The 15,782-nt window shown below is 38.2% G+C and overlaps 1 protein-coding gene across 1 annotated transcript in view; it reads right to left on the bottom strand.

Annotated features, from left to right (window-relative positions):
- Positions 1 to 1,114: 1,114 nt before the first annotated feature.
- LOC134741590 (uncharacterized) overlaps positions 1,115 to 15,782 on the bottom strand; it is a 42,286-nt gene continuing 27,618 nt past the window's right edge. The window contains exons 10-14 of the mRNA XM_063674427.1: positions 15,516 to 15,680; positions 14,197 to 14,363; positions 11,145 to 11,312; positions 4,419 to 4,610; positions 1,115 to 2,315 (exon numbers count right to left, since the gene is read on the bottom strand). Coding sequence (XP_063530497.1) covers positions 2,224 to 2,315; positions 4,419 to 4,610; positions 11,145 to 11,312; positions 14,197 to 14,363; positions 15,516 to 15,680 — 784 coding nt within the window. The 3' untranslated portion in view covers positions 1,115 to 2,223. The remainder of the gene's footprint in view (positions 2,316 to 4,418; positions 4,611 to 11,144; positions 11,313 to 14,196; positions 14,364 to 15,515; positions 15,681 to 15,782) is intronic.

Consider the following 15,782-nt stretch of genomic DNA (forward strand, 5'->3'; position numbering starts at 1 on the left):
ATATGGTACCGCTAAGCTATATGATCCTAATGATTTAATTACTTGTTATTCGAATCCTAATATTCACTACTATGATTCCCTTACCTTTTCAGTACACCCCCCCCCCCCCCCCCCCCTTGGCCTATACTGCAACATCATACAATCTGTCGAAAATGACACGAAACTAAACCCCGCAATTCACTTATTAGTGAACACACAAACTATAGTCTGGCAATCACAACTTGTCAGTCAGTAAGAACCAGGAAAATTATACTCATCCCTTCTTTTGGGTGCGCTAAGGGTGGGGTAGGTAGTATTCTAATAATCTCATTTATTCCATTCCATTCTCATGATCATTTATTCCTTATCTTATCACTAATAAATAACAGATGAGGGTATATATTTCTTATAACGTATCTCCAAACATAGATATAACTCCGTAATAGATGGATACAGTCTAAGGAAAAAACGTGCCTCGAAAATCAAGAAAATTTGATTCTCGTTCAGGGGGCGCTACTAGTTTTGGCCAACTGTCGTATAGATGGCGTTGACGGTTTCGTTTGTTATTTACCAATTTTAACGCATATCAGTGACAGAACATGGGTCAAAATCATAAAAATAATTAATGCAAATAAAAAAATCATTTATCTATATTTAAATACATTTTATCGTATTTTTATAAATCTTTATTTTTAGTTTTAAAGTGTGTCGACAGATGGCAGTGAATTTACTGGGGTTACAAAATTTACTATGACAGTACCGCTCTAGTATAAGTTACTCTATGGTATCTCTTACTTATTAGTATTAGATAATACTAGATAACAATCTAGTTAGGTATTACTTGTATCTTTTTCCTGTTTTATCCTCGATATGACAAACGAAAGACGCAATGGAATAACAAAGACTAGCCTCGGGCCTAAAAATTTGAATATACAGTGTAAACTCCATATAACGATTCACTCCCTATAACGTCGACATTTGTTGGCTATAGTTGCTTTACTTTAATGTTAATTTCTCTCTATATAACGAAAACTCTAAAGCGTCAAAAATGTCCGGTCCCTTGAATGTCGCTATACAGAGTTGACACTGTACTTGCACTAAATGCAGAACAAAAAAAAACATTAAAACACCAAAATGATTGTGAAATAACTTTATTTCAAATTGTCATATTATAACTGTTTACCTAAAATAACTAGGTACAAAATGCAAACAATATTAATAAGTAGTATAACAGTCAAACTGTTAAATAAATATTAATTGATTAAAAAACTTGATTCTATTAGTAAAAAAAGCACTTAAAATATCACAATTGTGTACCCATTATATTACAACATTAATCTTATTTAACATTACAACTATGTTTGTGATATCAATTTAAACATGTAATTGTCACGAATTAAAGACATTTACTTACTTTTTAGATATCTAGTATGTATATCTATCTACATAGGCACGATTCAGATCTTATTTGAGACTGTAGCAATTGACCTTATTCACCATTCTAATGTGGCCTTGTGGAGTAATCCAAATGTCAAATGGAATACACCTTTTTCAGTAATTTCGAAATTGGGTAACCCCGAAAATCATTTAAAAATCACTCGTATTTCGTTGTAACAAGAGTCCCTTTTCGGAATTATCCGAATACACCAAGGTGTTAAGTTTACATTCAGAATGTGTCAGATGTACGTATAAATGGAGCGCAGCGTCCCTCTGGTGAAAAAAGTATTTGATACGAACTGGTTGAGATTAAAAAACCGTATACACTATTTTAACGTCGAAGCAAAGCAACACGATTCAACTGTAGTTATTTGTGCAACAAGAGAGGAAAGTTGATTTTTCTTGCGAGTGTTGATTTTGAGTCCCGAGTAAGCGAAAGATTCTATGATTCTAAGTTAGAATCTTGAGCTTAGCGAGGGATTAAAAAACACGAAATGTTAAATAACTTTGCTCTCGTGTGACACTATAATTCTTCACCTCAGTAGTGAAAACATATTAAAGGTTAAAATGTATTTCGAATTTTTAATAGACCCCGAAGTATGAAGTGGCAGTTCATGGCCTTCACTAAATTAAAAAGCTATTTTGTTTCACTCCCTGGAGTGACGAAAGTCGCACTTTCCTCACTCCAGGGAGTGAGAAAGTAGGCTTGTTCGAGCTGAAAATTGTTCGGCATTGTCTATTGTGCTTAATGTTGGCAGTGAAAAGAGTTCATATAGTTCTTTGTAAGATTGATTGGGTGATATGTTGTTAATAGCGGAAGTGTCCCTTCCTGGAGCGCTCCTCGTGGTAGACTCGCGTCGGCGAGTAGGTGCCGTTCGACCCTCCGTTCCTGTTTAAGCCTGAAACAAATGTATCATTAATATCAAAGTTTGGGATAATTTATGCAGAAATGATGCACATACCTATCCCATTAAGACGTCCATCCACAGTGGAAGCTTGGAACAAACAAGATCTTATGATGCGGTGTTCTTACATTTTTTATTCCGTGAGTTAAAAGGTAATGTAGCAAAGACGAGTTTTGGTGTTTTTTATTTTATTTATTTGGAGATCCAACAGCTGTGACATTAACATAAAAATTATAGTAGATACAGGAAGCCAATTATAGGAACTCACAGGTAGTGACATGATACTGAACTAATAGGTACTATACTAAGGTTGCGCACTATCGCAGCCACATATGTGAACAGAGCGAATACAAATGATACCTAATAAGGGAGTAACTAAAATACAAATTAACTTAGCAACATAATGAAGACTAAGGTAAGAAAAAAAAGAATAATACAAAAGTAAGTAATAGGCATACAAGAAAGCGACAACACGCTCACTCAAAAGACTCAAAATATTTCTGCACTAAATTTCGTCTCACGCTAGGAATTCTACAGTTGAATATATCCACATCAAATTCTTTAGACAACTCATTTTAATATTCATTGTTACCGATCATGCCGTGATTCGATTTACGACAATAAGTAGGTATTTCTGGGGGTAGCCAAGACTCCAATCGTTTTTGCCGTAGCGAACGAAACGGTAATGTCTCTCTCAGGGAGACATTAATACCGTTTCGTATCGGCCCTCAAGTAGCAAACTGTCATCGGCAATGGATTGAGAGTTAGCGAGAAGCAGGACAGCGGGTGAACGACTCGACCACCAAGATTTGCTCGACGATATCGCTTTGGTGTGAGCCGGCGTCCAGTATACATATTGATCGGGTCGCGCCTCTGCCCTTGCCACTTCGCGGGCTAAACGACATAGAGGTGATGTGCAGTTATAAACTACCTCAGGTCAGTTTAGACTCAACCACTAGATGGAAGCACTGAGACAATCGAATTCACTACATATTTGCGCTCCCGTAGATACAAAAGTATGGGAGCACGGCACGACCGCTTATTTTAGTTGCGCACACAATAGCGATAGCGACCACTACCAATTAAGTTTTAGGGATGTACCTTGGCTTTTTACTACAGTATAAAATGATGTAGGGTACAATTTAGTTGTGCTGCTCTAATCGTAGCCTTTTGAAAGTAAATTTGCACCTATACATGTACAGGGTGGCAAAAAAAAAAGTGCTTTCCCGTTGCCAGGGAGGTTTTGGGGTTATACTGAGCAACTTTTACTATGGGAGCAACCACGAAATCGCGAAAAAAAATTTACCCCCATAGAAAATGGACCTGCCAAAATGTATGAAACAGCCTAATTTTTATTCGCGATTTAGGGGTCGGTTCCATAGTAAAAGTTGGTCAGTATAATCCCAAAACCTCCCTGGCAACGGTAATGCACTTATTTTTTAGCCATCCTGTTCGTATGTGTGGTGACCTCGTGGTGTTTGTAAACGCTTCATAAGGCGGGGTGTGCGGTGTGCAGTACCTTGCAGCAGGTGCGCGGCGCAGCGCGGCGCCAGCAGCAGGTGGTATAGCGCCAGGTACAGGCGGGGTGTGGGGTGTACAGTACCTTGCAGCAGGTGCGCGGCGCCAGCAGCAGGTGGTATAGCGCCAGGTACAGGCGGGGTGTGGGGTGTACAGTACCTTGCAGCAGGTGCGTGGGCGGCGGCGCGGGCGGCGCGGCGCAGCGCGGCGCCAGCAGCAGGTGGTATAGCGCCAGGTACAGGCGGGGTGTGGGGTGTACAGTACCTTGCAGCAGGTGCGTGGGCGGCGGCGCGGGCGGCGCGGCGCAGCGCGGCGCCAGCAGCAGGTGGTATAGCGCCAGGTACAGGCGGGGTGTGGGGTGTACAGTACCTTGCAGCAGGTGCGTGGGCGGCGGCGCGGGCGGCGCGGCGCAGCGCGGCGCCAGCAGCAGGTGGTATAGCGCCAGGTACAGGCGGGGTGTGGGGTGTACAGTACCTTGCAGCAGGTGCGTGGGCGGCGGCGCGGGCGGCGCGGCGCAGCGCGGCGCCAGCAGCAGGTGGTATAGCGCCAGGTACAGGCGGGGTGTGGGGTGTACAGTACCTTGCAGCAGGTGCGTGGGCGGCGGCGCGGGCGGCGCGGCGCAGCGCGGCGCCAGCAGCAGGTGGTATAGCGCCAGGTACACGGCGGCCGCCAGCAGCGCCGCCACGCCCAGCGCGCGGTACAGCGAGCGTGCGCTCTCCAGTGGCGGCGTCATCGTCACCATGCCGCTCACTATCGCCCCGATGCAGCGTCCTGAGATACGGTCGGATGGGTTATTTTACTCGAATGTCTCGAATGAAACGGTTTTATATGGTCTGACCAGGGGCCCGTTTTTCAAAAGCTTGTAGCTGGTAATACAAGTGGAAGTCCCTTTCTAACAAAAGCTGTCAAAAAGTGACATACGCTTGTAGTAGGAAATGCTAGAATAACAAAACTACTGCATGACCCCTCCATTTGGGGTATGTAAACTATGTATTATAGTGGCCTAGGGACCGCTTAGACCTGTACCGCTGGCTATATTTTGACCCCTAGGTTATAAAAATATTAAAGTCAATTCTGTTTTCGCTTATGAATACTTTGTTAAGATGTAAATCTTACATTTTGTTTTGTGTCATATATATAATTTGCTTTTCTAGTAATTTGTTATTTTGTGGTAATTATTTTTTATTTTGAATTATCTTGGAGAAAAAAATATTCGAGAGAAAACATGTAACTGTGTTGCATTTAGGATAGTGTTTTTAGTGTGAAAACATAGTTTGTGTCAATTACGTCCACTGCAATCTGATACTATGTCATAATATTCTAAATGACACAAAAAAAAATTCGAGTTAAAAAAAATTACTTAGGTCGAATTTAATCGTTTAAATAGGTCCATTAAATGATTTTGTGTCTTATTAAGGCATAGCTTCATAAGATATTTGATGATTTTGTTGTAACAGGCTGTCACCGTTACAAAAGAATATTAAAGATATTAGAGTTTACATCTTATTAATTTGAAATGCGGGATAAATAAGATGTATGAATTTGTGTCACTTGCATCCACTGCATAAACAAATATTACAAAAATATTATTTGCGTTCAAACGAAGCTAGCGGGCGGTCTGAATGGGCAACGGAGGCCGTGCAGGGTGGGGCCGCGGCGTGACCTTGCCGTACGCAAAGCATGTTTACTTCGCCTGTGCGCCAAATTAACGCAACTTATTCAAAGAAGTTACGCAAACGACACAACAACAAGCAACAAGCAAGCAAAGAATGCGTCGAATTATCTTTTACCTATTTAAAACTCATAGATATTGTACAATGTCACCATTATGCAAAAGAACTGTAAGTACATGTTTGATTTGCGAGCGAGCTGGCAACATTGCGCAGGGAAATCTTAAAAATATCGCGTTTACGTGAACGCCACATACATTTGTGACAGTGATAGGGAAAAGGTACCACTAAAGTAAAATTTGGTTATTAATACCGTGACTTTCTTTCATTCTTTGATAAAAAAAAATGCTATTTATGCAACAAGTGCGGAAATCATCTTTACGCACGTGTATCATACAATGTTTTACTATGCATTGTGCGAGTAAATAAAAAAACATGTCATGGCAAATAAGTTTAATTATTAAAAGGAGTGTTTTAAATCGACACGAGTTGCGAATTACCTATTCGCACGTGTATCGTACGTTTTACAGTACATATGGCCCTTTAAACTTCCGACATATGCACGGTAAGTGCTCTTTTCCGCACTAGTGCGAGAAAGTAGCACCATATGTACTGTAAAAAAAAATTGAAAACAAAAAGCACTAGTGCGGAAAAGCAGTACTTTCCGCACGATATGGCTCCGTAGGAAACGCACTTTTCGAGCACATGCATTGTTAAAAAATATATAGGACTGTATCTCCTAAACCATGCGTCGTAGCGCAAAAATAATAAAATTTTCGTTCCCCTTTATGTAACCCAAAAGTAATACATGAAAAATACAATGAAAAAAAAAAGAAACAAAATCTTTATAGGGCTGTATTAGCTGTATCTCCTATATCGTGCATCGTAGCGCAAAAATAATCAAATTTTCGCTCCCCTTTAAGAAGCTCCCAATTAAGATTTAAAAACGCAAAAAAGAAAAAAACAGAAAAAATCTTTATAGGGCTGCATCTCCTAAACCGTGCATCGTAGCACAAAAATAATCAAATTTTCGTTCCCCTTAAGAAATCCTTAATTAAAACTTAAAAAAAAAACCAGGAAAAAAACTTTATAGAGCTATTATAGCTATATATATAGATATAATATCTCCTAAACCGTGCGTGGTGGCGCAAAAATAATAAAAATTTCGTTCCCCATTATGAAGCCCCAAAGTAATATACTAAAAACACAATGAAAAAAAAGAAAAAAAATAACAAAAAAACTTTATAGGGCTGTATCTCCTACACCGTGCATCGTAGCGCAAAAATAATTAAAAAAAAATCCCTTTAAGAAACCCCTAATTAAGATTGAAAAACGCAAAAAAGAAAAAGTGGAAAAAAAATCATTTTAGGGCTGTATCTCCTAAACCGTGCGTCGTAGCGCAAAAATAATAAAATTTTCGTTCCCCTTTACGGAACCCCAAAGTAATATACAAAAAAACACAATGAAAAAAAAAAACAAAAAAAAAATCTATAGGGCTGCATATCCTAAATCGTGCATCGTAGCGCAAAAATAATCAATTTTTCGTTCCCCTTTAAGGATCCCTTAATTAATACTTAAAAAAAAAACAAAAAAAAACAGGAAAAAATCTTTATAGAGCTATATCTCCTAAACCGTGCGTGGTAGCGCAAAAAGAACAAAATTTTCGTTCCCCTTTACGGAACCCCAAAATAATATACAAAAAACACAATGAAAAAAAACAACAAAAAAAATAATATTGTCTTCGGTTACCGCGATAGTTACTCATGAAATAAAACTATGAAAACGGATTAAAGAGGTGTAAAGAGTTCGAAACGTCGGGATGTATTATAAATTCAATATACGCGATATAATCCGTTTTCATAGTTTTATTTCATGAACAAAAAAAATCTTTATAGGGCTGCATCTCCTAAACCGTGCATCGTAGCACAAAAATAATCAAATTTTCGTTCCCCTTTAAGAAACCCTTAATTAAAACTTTAAAAAAAAAACCAGGAAAAAAAACTATAGAGCTATTATAGCTATATAATATATATAGATATAATATCTCCTAAACCGTACGTGGTGGCGCAAAAATAATAAAATTTTCGTTCCCCTTTATGCAACCCATAATTTATATTAAAAAAAAAAACGCAAAATTTAAAAAAAATAACATTATAGGGCTGTATCTCTTAAACCATGCGTCGTAGCGCAAAAATAATTTAAAAAACCCCTTTAAGAAACCCGTAATTAATACTTAAAAAAAAAAAAAACAAAAAAAACCAGGAAAAAAAACTTTATAGAGCTGTATCTCCTAAACCGTGCGTGGTAACCGCAAAAACAATAAAATTTTCGTTCCCCTTTATGCAACCCATAATTTATATTTAAAAAAAACGCATAATTTAAAAAAAAAATCTTTATAGGGCTGTATCTCCTAAACCATGCGTCGTAGCGCAAAAATAATAAAATTTTCTTTCCCCTTTATGCAACCCATAATTTATATTTAAAAAAAAACGCAAAATTAAAAAAAAACATTATAGGGCTGTATCTCTTAAACCATGCGTCGTAGCGCAAAAATAATTTAAAAAAACCCCTTTAAGAAACCCGTAATTAATACTTTAAAAAAAAACAAAAAAAAACCAGGAAAAAAAACTTTATAGAGCTGTATCTCCTAAACCGTGCGTGGTACCGCAAAAATAATAAAATTTTCGTTCCCCTTTATGAAACCCCAAAGTAATATACAAAAAACACAATGTAAAAAAGAAAAAAAAAAAACAATAAAAAAATCTTTATAGGGCTGTATCTCTTAAACCATGCGTCGTAGCGCAAAAATAATTTAAAAAACCCCTTTAAGAAACCCGTAATTAATACTTTAAAAAAAACCAAAAAAAACCAGAAAAAAAAACTTTATAGAGCTGTATCTCCTAAACCGTGCGTGGTACCGCAAAAATAATAAAATTTTCGTTCCCCTTTATGAAACCCCAAAGTAATATACAAAAAACACAATGTAAAAAGAAAAAAAGAAAAAAAAACAATAAAAAAATCTTTATAGGGCTGTATCTCTTAAACCATGCGTCGTAGCGCAAAAATAATTTAAAATACCCCTTTCAGAAACCCGTAATTAATACTTAAAAAAAAAAAACAAAAAAAAACCAGGAAAAAAATCTTTATAGAGCTGTATCTCCTAAACCGTGCGTGGTACCGCAAAAACAATAACATTTTCGTTCCCCTTTATACAACCCATAATTTATATATAAAAAAACGCAAAATTTTAAAAAAAAATCTTTATAGGGCTGTATCTCCTAAACCATGCGTCGTTAGGCAAAAATAATAAAATTTTCGTTCCCCTTTATGAAGCCCCTAAATAATATACAAAAACACAAGAAAAAGAAAGAAAAAAATAATAACAAAAAAACTTTATAGGGCTGTATCTCCTAAACCGTGCATCGTAGCGCAAAAATAATCAATATCCGTTCCCCTTTAAGAAGCCCCTAATTAATATTTAAAAACGCAAAAAAGAAAAAGAGAAAAAAATCATTTTAGGGCTGTATCTCCTAAACCGTGCGTCGTAGCGCAAAAATAATAAAAGTTTCGTTCCCTTTTATGAAACCCCAAAGTAATAACAATAAAGGCAATGACAAAAAAAAGAAAAAAAAAACAACAAAAAAAACTTTAGGGATGTATCTCCTAAACCGTGCATGGTAGCGAAAAATAATCAAATTTTCGTTCCCCTTAAGAAGCCCTTAATTAAGATTTAGAAACGTAAAAAAGAAAAAGAAAAAATCTATATAGGGCTGTATCTCCTAAACCGTGCGTCGTAGCGCAAAAATAATCAACTTTTCGGTCCCCTTTATGTAACCATTAATTTATACAAAAAAAAAAACGCAAAAAAAAAAAGTTTTTTTTTATAGGGCTTGATCTCCTAAACCATGCGTCGTAGCGCAAAAATAATTAAATTTTCGTTCCCCTTTATGAAACCCCAAAGTAATATACAAAAAACACAATGTAAAAAATAAAAAAATAAAAAAACAATAAAAAAAACTTTATAGGGCTGTATCTCTTAAACCGTGCGTCGTAGCGCAAAAATAATCAAATTTTCTTTCCTCTTTATTCAACCCTTAATTTATCTTTAAAAAAAAAACGCTTTCACTAAACTGCTGTAACTCGGAAACTTAGAATCCACAAAGGGGACTTTATTAAATTATGACACATATTAAAGCCTGACCAGTAATATATGATCATTGTCAAGAGGGCGCTGTTCATTCTCATGTATAGGGTGACAGTTCAGTATAGTATGAAAAAATATTGTATTTAATGAACACCATCATCAATGTAATTAATGTTGCTTGCCACGCTTAAACATAACAAAAATCACAATAAATTGCGTCTTAAAATAAACTTAAAAAGTCTACTAAAAATCGAAACAAAAGTAATTTTTAAGTCGCTGTTGTGACATTCTCAATCAAAAGGTAGGTACCACTTTGTCGTTTACCATAAAGACGAAATTTGATTATATCTTTATACAAATAACCTGTCAGAGAAAGTGGTACCTTTTGATTAGGAACGTCACAAATGTTGGTCAGTATGAGGAGTGCAGCCTACAGTTTATTTTTAATTATATTTATATACCTACTACGGTAAGATTGATAAGACAATGTAATTATGCCTCCGAATGAAATAAATACACTGTATCGCAAAACTAAGTGGCGAGACAGCTCATAATGCCATCTCTTGGTTGGTCTTAACAAGGGTAAAGGAGATAGTATTAAGATCTCAGTCGCCAGCTGATATTGCGGCAAGTATAATAAGCACCCCACCCGCGTAGGTACCCTTCCCCGCGCACGCCCTTCTTGCTCAATTGAGTTTTATTTTGCCAGATAGTAAAAAAACCGTGGATCAAAATGACCCAAATTATGAATGATGTCTCAATGTGGTATTATAATATTGTAGACGTAAACTTAATAACATGAATTTTTTTTTGTGGCAGATACAGGGTGTTAATTAGAAAATTTTTTTTTTTAAATAAAAGCGGTGGATGAATTTGACACAGATTTGTTTGAATAACATATAACAATGTTCTGTAAAGTACAACACTTCACTTACCGACTCTAATATTTTTTTAGGCGTTTTAGGATCAATATTAGGTATTTATTAAATGCCATTATACCCGTGGATGAAAATGACACAAAATGCGTGTGTACGTCGGAAGCCACTTTGCCTTTACAGGGAAACAAAGAATTTCGTCTCGAATATTTTTTTTACAGAATGCTGATTGAAAAAAGAAATACCTAAATTTCTACCTAAGCAAATACCTAGGATGACACAAAATATTATTTTTAGGTTTAGTATATGGTCTGGAAACTATATATAAAAAATAAGCAACATTAATATTCTTATAACCTCAGAAGTTATTGGTACAGGTCTAGCTTGCGCCATCCCGGGTTAGCCCCTAACTCGGGATTAGGTAACCGGTTGAACCCGGAGTTCCCAGTGCAGTTTAACCCTGTGTCAAAGGTTAACTCGGAGTTAGTGACTAACCCTGGATGGTGTAAGTGGCCCTAAGAAAATCACAGGAAAATTTAAGAATTTCTCCACCTATGCTCCGCTGACGAACGACTCTTGCCAAACTATAGTTGCCAGACCTGAGTTACTAACTCACCGATACAGAAGTGCGCGATGACCGGCAGCGCCTGGCCGGTGGCGGTGTACTTGCGCGGCACGAGGTGGCGGAAGTACAGCACGGCCGTCACCCACACCAGGCTCATGGTGAACACCTCCAGCGCCTCGATCACCGCTATCCAGGTGTAGTCGGTGCTGTACGCCAGACCTGCAAGATAACGGACAACTCTAATAAAAATAATTGCATTTAGTATAGAAGGAGCTTTACCTATTGCCGTTTGGTTAAAATAAAATACAGGCATCTATCCGTCTTAGTTAGAGCCGTTCAACGTGGCAACGCGGCGAGCGTGATGGGCTCCTTCGCGTCTGGAGTAGGGCTCCCGGTATCCGTGTTACACGCCGAAACGAATACCCGTGTTCTTAAGCCCGGCGGTACTAAAAACCCGGTTTACACGGAACCGCCGGGATTCGAAAACGTTTCGAAGGAACGTTCCCAAGAAACGTATCTCAGACACGTATCTCCGTTTACACGGGTACTTAAGACCGTTCCGAACGGGTCTGAATACTCCGAACCAGTTTGAGCCAATGTACAATGGTAACAAGGTCCACTTTCCACTATTATTATGTTGACTTCAGATGAATTCGTTTGTCTACGATTTTTAAAGTAAAACTTTTATTCTATCGCCCCAATTTATTAAGTTAACATTAAAACCGCGATTTTAATACCGTAATTCGAATTAATTTCCGAAATTTTTTAGTTAAATGCCTACAATCCGAAAAGTTTCACTTGCATCGTGGTTTCATAAAACCGCACAATTACTTTTTTTTAAATTGTTTTTAACCGTATTGATTAAACATAGGTACTGAGCCATCTTCCTATGTTTAATAGTAGGTATATATAATTTTTATTTTAAACTATTTATATCATTTAATAAAACACATTCTTCTTAGCTAATTACATAAATTTGATATCGATCATAGTTTTTTTTTATAATTACATTATGGTATTGTATTTTTTCATTAATAATAGGTGTGCAGACAGAATACAATATTCATTAAAAATAACAGTTTAATTATTTCGTGGTTATTTTTATCTCAGGTGTATTACTGCTTTGCGAAAACAACAAACCTGCCAACGGCGCAAAAAAAGTTAGGTACACAAAAGCGGGATTATCGAGTAATCATGCTCAAATGAAAAGCAGAACTTTACCCAAGAACCATAAAAACCCATACTACCTTGGATAACTTGCGATAATATTGCTAATTACATTAAGATAGATCTTTAAATTGGTAATCATTCATAATTCACTTTGGTCACTTTCTCACTAGCGTTCAGGTAATAAACTTAAATGGTCCATCCATCCATTGTTTTCCAATATCCTTTTGTTTGTCATCGTCGAAAACATGTAGGTTCCCAAACTATTATCACAAGTGTCACCGCGAATTATAAGCTTTATGTCGTTGTAATAAGGTCAAAACATCTGCACAAGAAAATGTTTTCCATTGTTTTGTAGCCGCGCCGCACTAAAAAGCGTTTTATTATGGTAAGAGGTACCTAGAGCAAAAACAATTAGAATTTATTGAGACGGTGCAATTTTATCTAGTTGATTTAAAATGTTTATTAATAACTAGCGACCCGCCCCGGCTTCGCATGGAGAGTCAAGCATAATAAAATACATTCTGTAACAAGTATTCACATCGGAAGCCCAATAATACTAAGACTTCCATCCACCTGTCTGTCACCACTCACTAGGCTGTATCTCATGAACCGTGATAGCTAGACAGTTAAAATTTTTACACATGTATTTCTGTTGCCGCTATAACAACTAAAATTTAAAATTAAATTTTGTACGGAACCTTCGGTGGGCGAGTCCGACTCGCACTTGTCCGGTTTTTTAGAAGTTAATAATGGGTTAATTATTCTTAAAATATAGACAGACAGCCATCGCGCACTTTTTTGTAGACTTTTTTCCACCATACATTGTGTCGTTATATCTCAAATAGATTGGGCAGCGTTTCCGATTAAGCTCCTGGCCAGCGTGATTTTTTCTAACTTCATTAGCAAACATCGTCATACTTCTACCAATTTAAACAAAACCTTAACAAAATATACGCATAAACATTCCCAAAGAAAAACTTCATTCATAGGTGAGGTCTGGTTATCGCGAACATACAGACAGACATACGGACGCGGCGGGGGACTTTGTTTTATAAGGTGTACCTACACTACATTATATGACAAGAAATATAATTTCATATCATGTTCTCAAATTAAACTAAAAATAAAGAAGAAAGTTAAAAATTTATTTTTTTATAAATACTTACCTAATGCCAATTTCGAACATTAGTTTGACTTCCTGCCTACATACTGAACTCGATGGTTCTAATTTTTTTTTTAAATAGGTACTAGCAGGTTTTTATTTTATTTCATCGCTAACCCGCAACGTAAAAAAAAGTAGCTATTTAAAGTGCTATATAAAATACTACTTTGATAAGAAGCGTGAATACTCGTAATACCTATTGCAAGCAAAAACTACCTGCTCAAGAAAGGGTTTTCTAAACCGTTTATTAAATTTCGACTCTATGACCCCACGGAATAAGGTTAAATATGACAGAAACTCGTCATGAATCTTTTGTCTATTCATTTGTAGCTGGCGTTCGTTCCTTCGCTACTATCGTCAAGGACGTGTCCGGAGCCACGGATAAATAAGATACGTATCTTCGAATACCCGTTTATCCGTGTACACGGGTCTTAACTACACGTTTCTTAATTAAACGTGCGGAACGGGCCAGAAAACCGTTTACGTATTATTCGGAGACGGGTATTCGAAACGTGTAAACGAAACACGGATTCGACCGCGAGCCCTAGTCTGGAGGAGTGCGGGGCAAGTTTTGCGTGTAGGTTTTGTCCGTCTTAATTAGATTAGAAGATTGGGTATATATTTAACCTCCTATAAAGTTCCACCAGTTCGATGGTATTTAAATAATTTTAAATTGGAATGGAGCTGCATTTGTTTTGTATTTTTCAGTTTTCAAACAAAACAAATTGAACTCTATCTCCTACATTGAAGGTTAAAGTTGGATTAGTTTACCAGTGTATCGGAGGCAGTAGAAGGTGAAGGCCGTGATGAAGACGTTGGAGTGTCCCACGTAGTCCACCAGCGCCTCCGCCCACCACAGCGCGGGGATGGCCGGCAGCGCGCCGATCGCCACCGTCAGCCCCATCTCCGTCTCCGTGCCGTTCAGGTCCTTCACCGTCCTGTAGGGTTAGGATCGTCGGCTCTTTATGTAAGTATGTAAGTGCGAAAGTGAAGCATGACATGACAGGTGATAAAAATGCGACCATGATACCGCTGCTGATATTATACATTGGTATAGCTTCGTGCCGCCCAATGTACATTACGATGTACATTGAAAACAAAACATACTAGCATTTTTTTTGTCTCGTAAAATTTTCAAACAAATAAAATTCAACCCAATTCCCATTGCAATTAGATTCAAACTTCCTTAGCAATAATTGTGTATGGTAAGCGGCATGTGGTTAGTTGTAGGTACAGTGACCATCAAATAGATGAATGCCAAAATGGTTACATTTTACCTATAGTTTGTCACTATCTAAAAGTAAGGAAGCTAAACACGGACAATTTTGTACATTGACCCTCCTGTTCCTATCTCTTTCGCACGCGCGTAGTAATATTACTGTACCGCTCGCACAGTGGCATTGACCGCCGGCAAAATGGCGGGGGAGCAATATATGTACATATTTAGGTACTTACGCGCGTGCCACAGAAACAGGAAAAGGCAAGTACGAAATGCTTCGGGCTTAGGGTCCTTATACTTTATTCGATGCTGACTGTATGCAGAATTAGATAAAAACGTGTACGTTATAAGATCCTTGTGACCTAAATAGAAAACCTAAAACTATAGACTTTGACACTTAACGCGCATGCGCAGGTATATAGTTCACGCACACTCATTTATGCGCGTTGTAAGATGTGCCACCTTGTGGCCCCTGGTCGAGCACTACACTTCGCGTCAACCAATAGAATGCTCCTATGCTGTCCCCTGCAGCCTGCAGGTCACACATGACTATACTGACAACAGTATATTCAGACATTTCGTGTGTAACGTTAGTTATTTGCCGCACCACGGTTATGTCCGGCGTTCATTGCATGTGCAGTGCACCGTCGTCTACTCACCGAGGCAGGTACCTACGACTCCACACCCAACACCACATGACCACAGCTATTAGCAACAACCTAGTGAACAATCGAAGATAGTGATGGGTGTGATATTCGGCCACAGTGTACAGTTTGGTCTACTCACCAAGGCTGGTAGGAGTGGACGCCCTACAGTCGTGCAGCGTGACAACGGCGAGGATGGGCGTCCACAGCATGCGTAGTATACTCACCAAGGCAGGTAGGAGTCGATGCCGCTCCACAGCACGCCGAGCAGGGTGACGACAGCGAAGATGGCGGCCGTCTCGGCGCCGTAACGCCGCACCGCGTTCATGGGCAGCGCCAGCATGCCCGTCGACGTGTGCCACCACCACTCCGGCGTCGACAACGGCATGTTGCTGCGAACAAGTCACAATTGCATTATGTAATAACAATATTACACCTATAGACCACGGCACGGCACGGCATTCGTATATTGGGCGCGCGTGTAGGTAGTACAA

The sequence above is a fragment of the Cydia strobilella genome, chromosome 5 (genome assembly GCF_947568885.1).
Source record: "Cydia strobilella chromosome 5, ilCydStro3.1, whole genome shotgun sequence".
Lineage (NCBI taxonomy): Eukaryota > Metazoa > Arthropoda > Insecta > Lepidoptera > Tortricidae > Cydia > Cydia strobilella.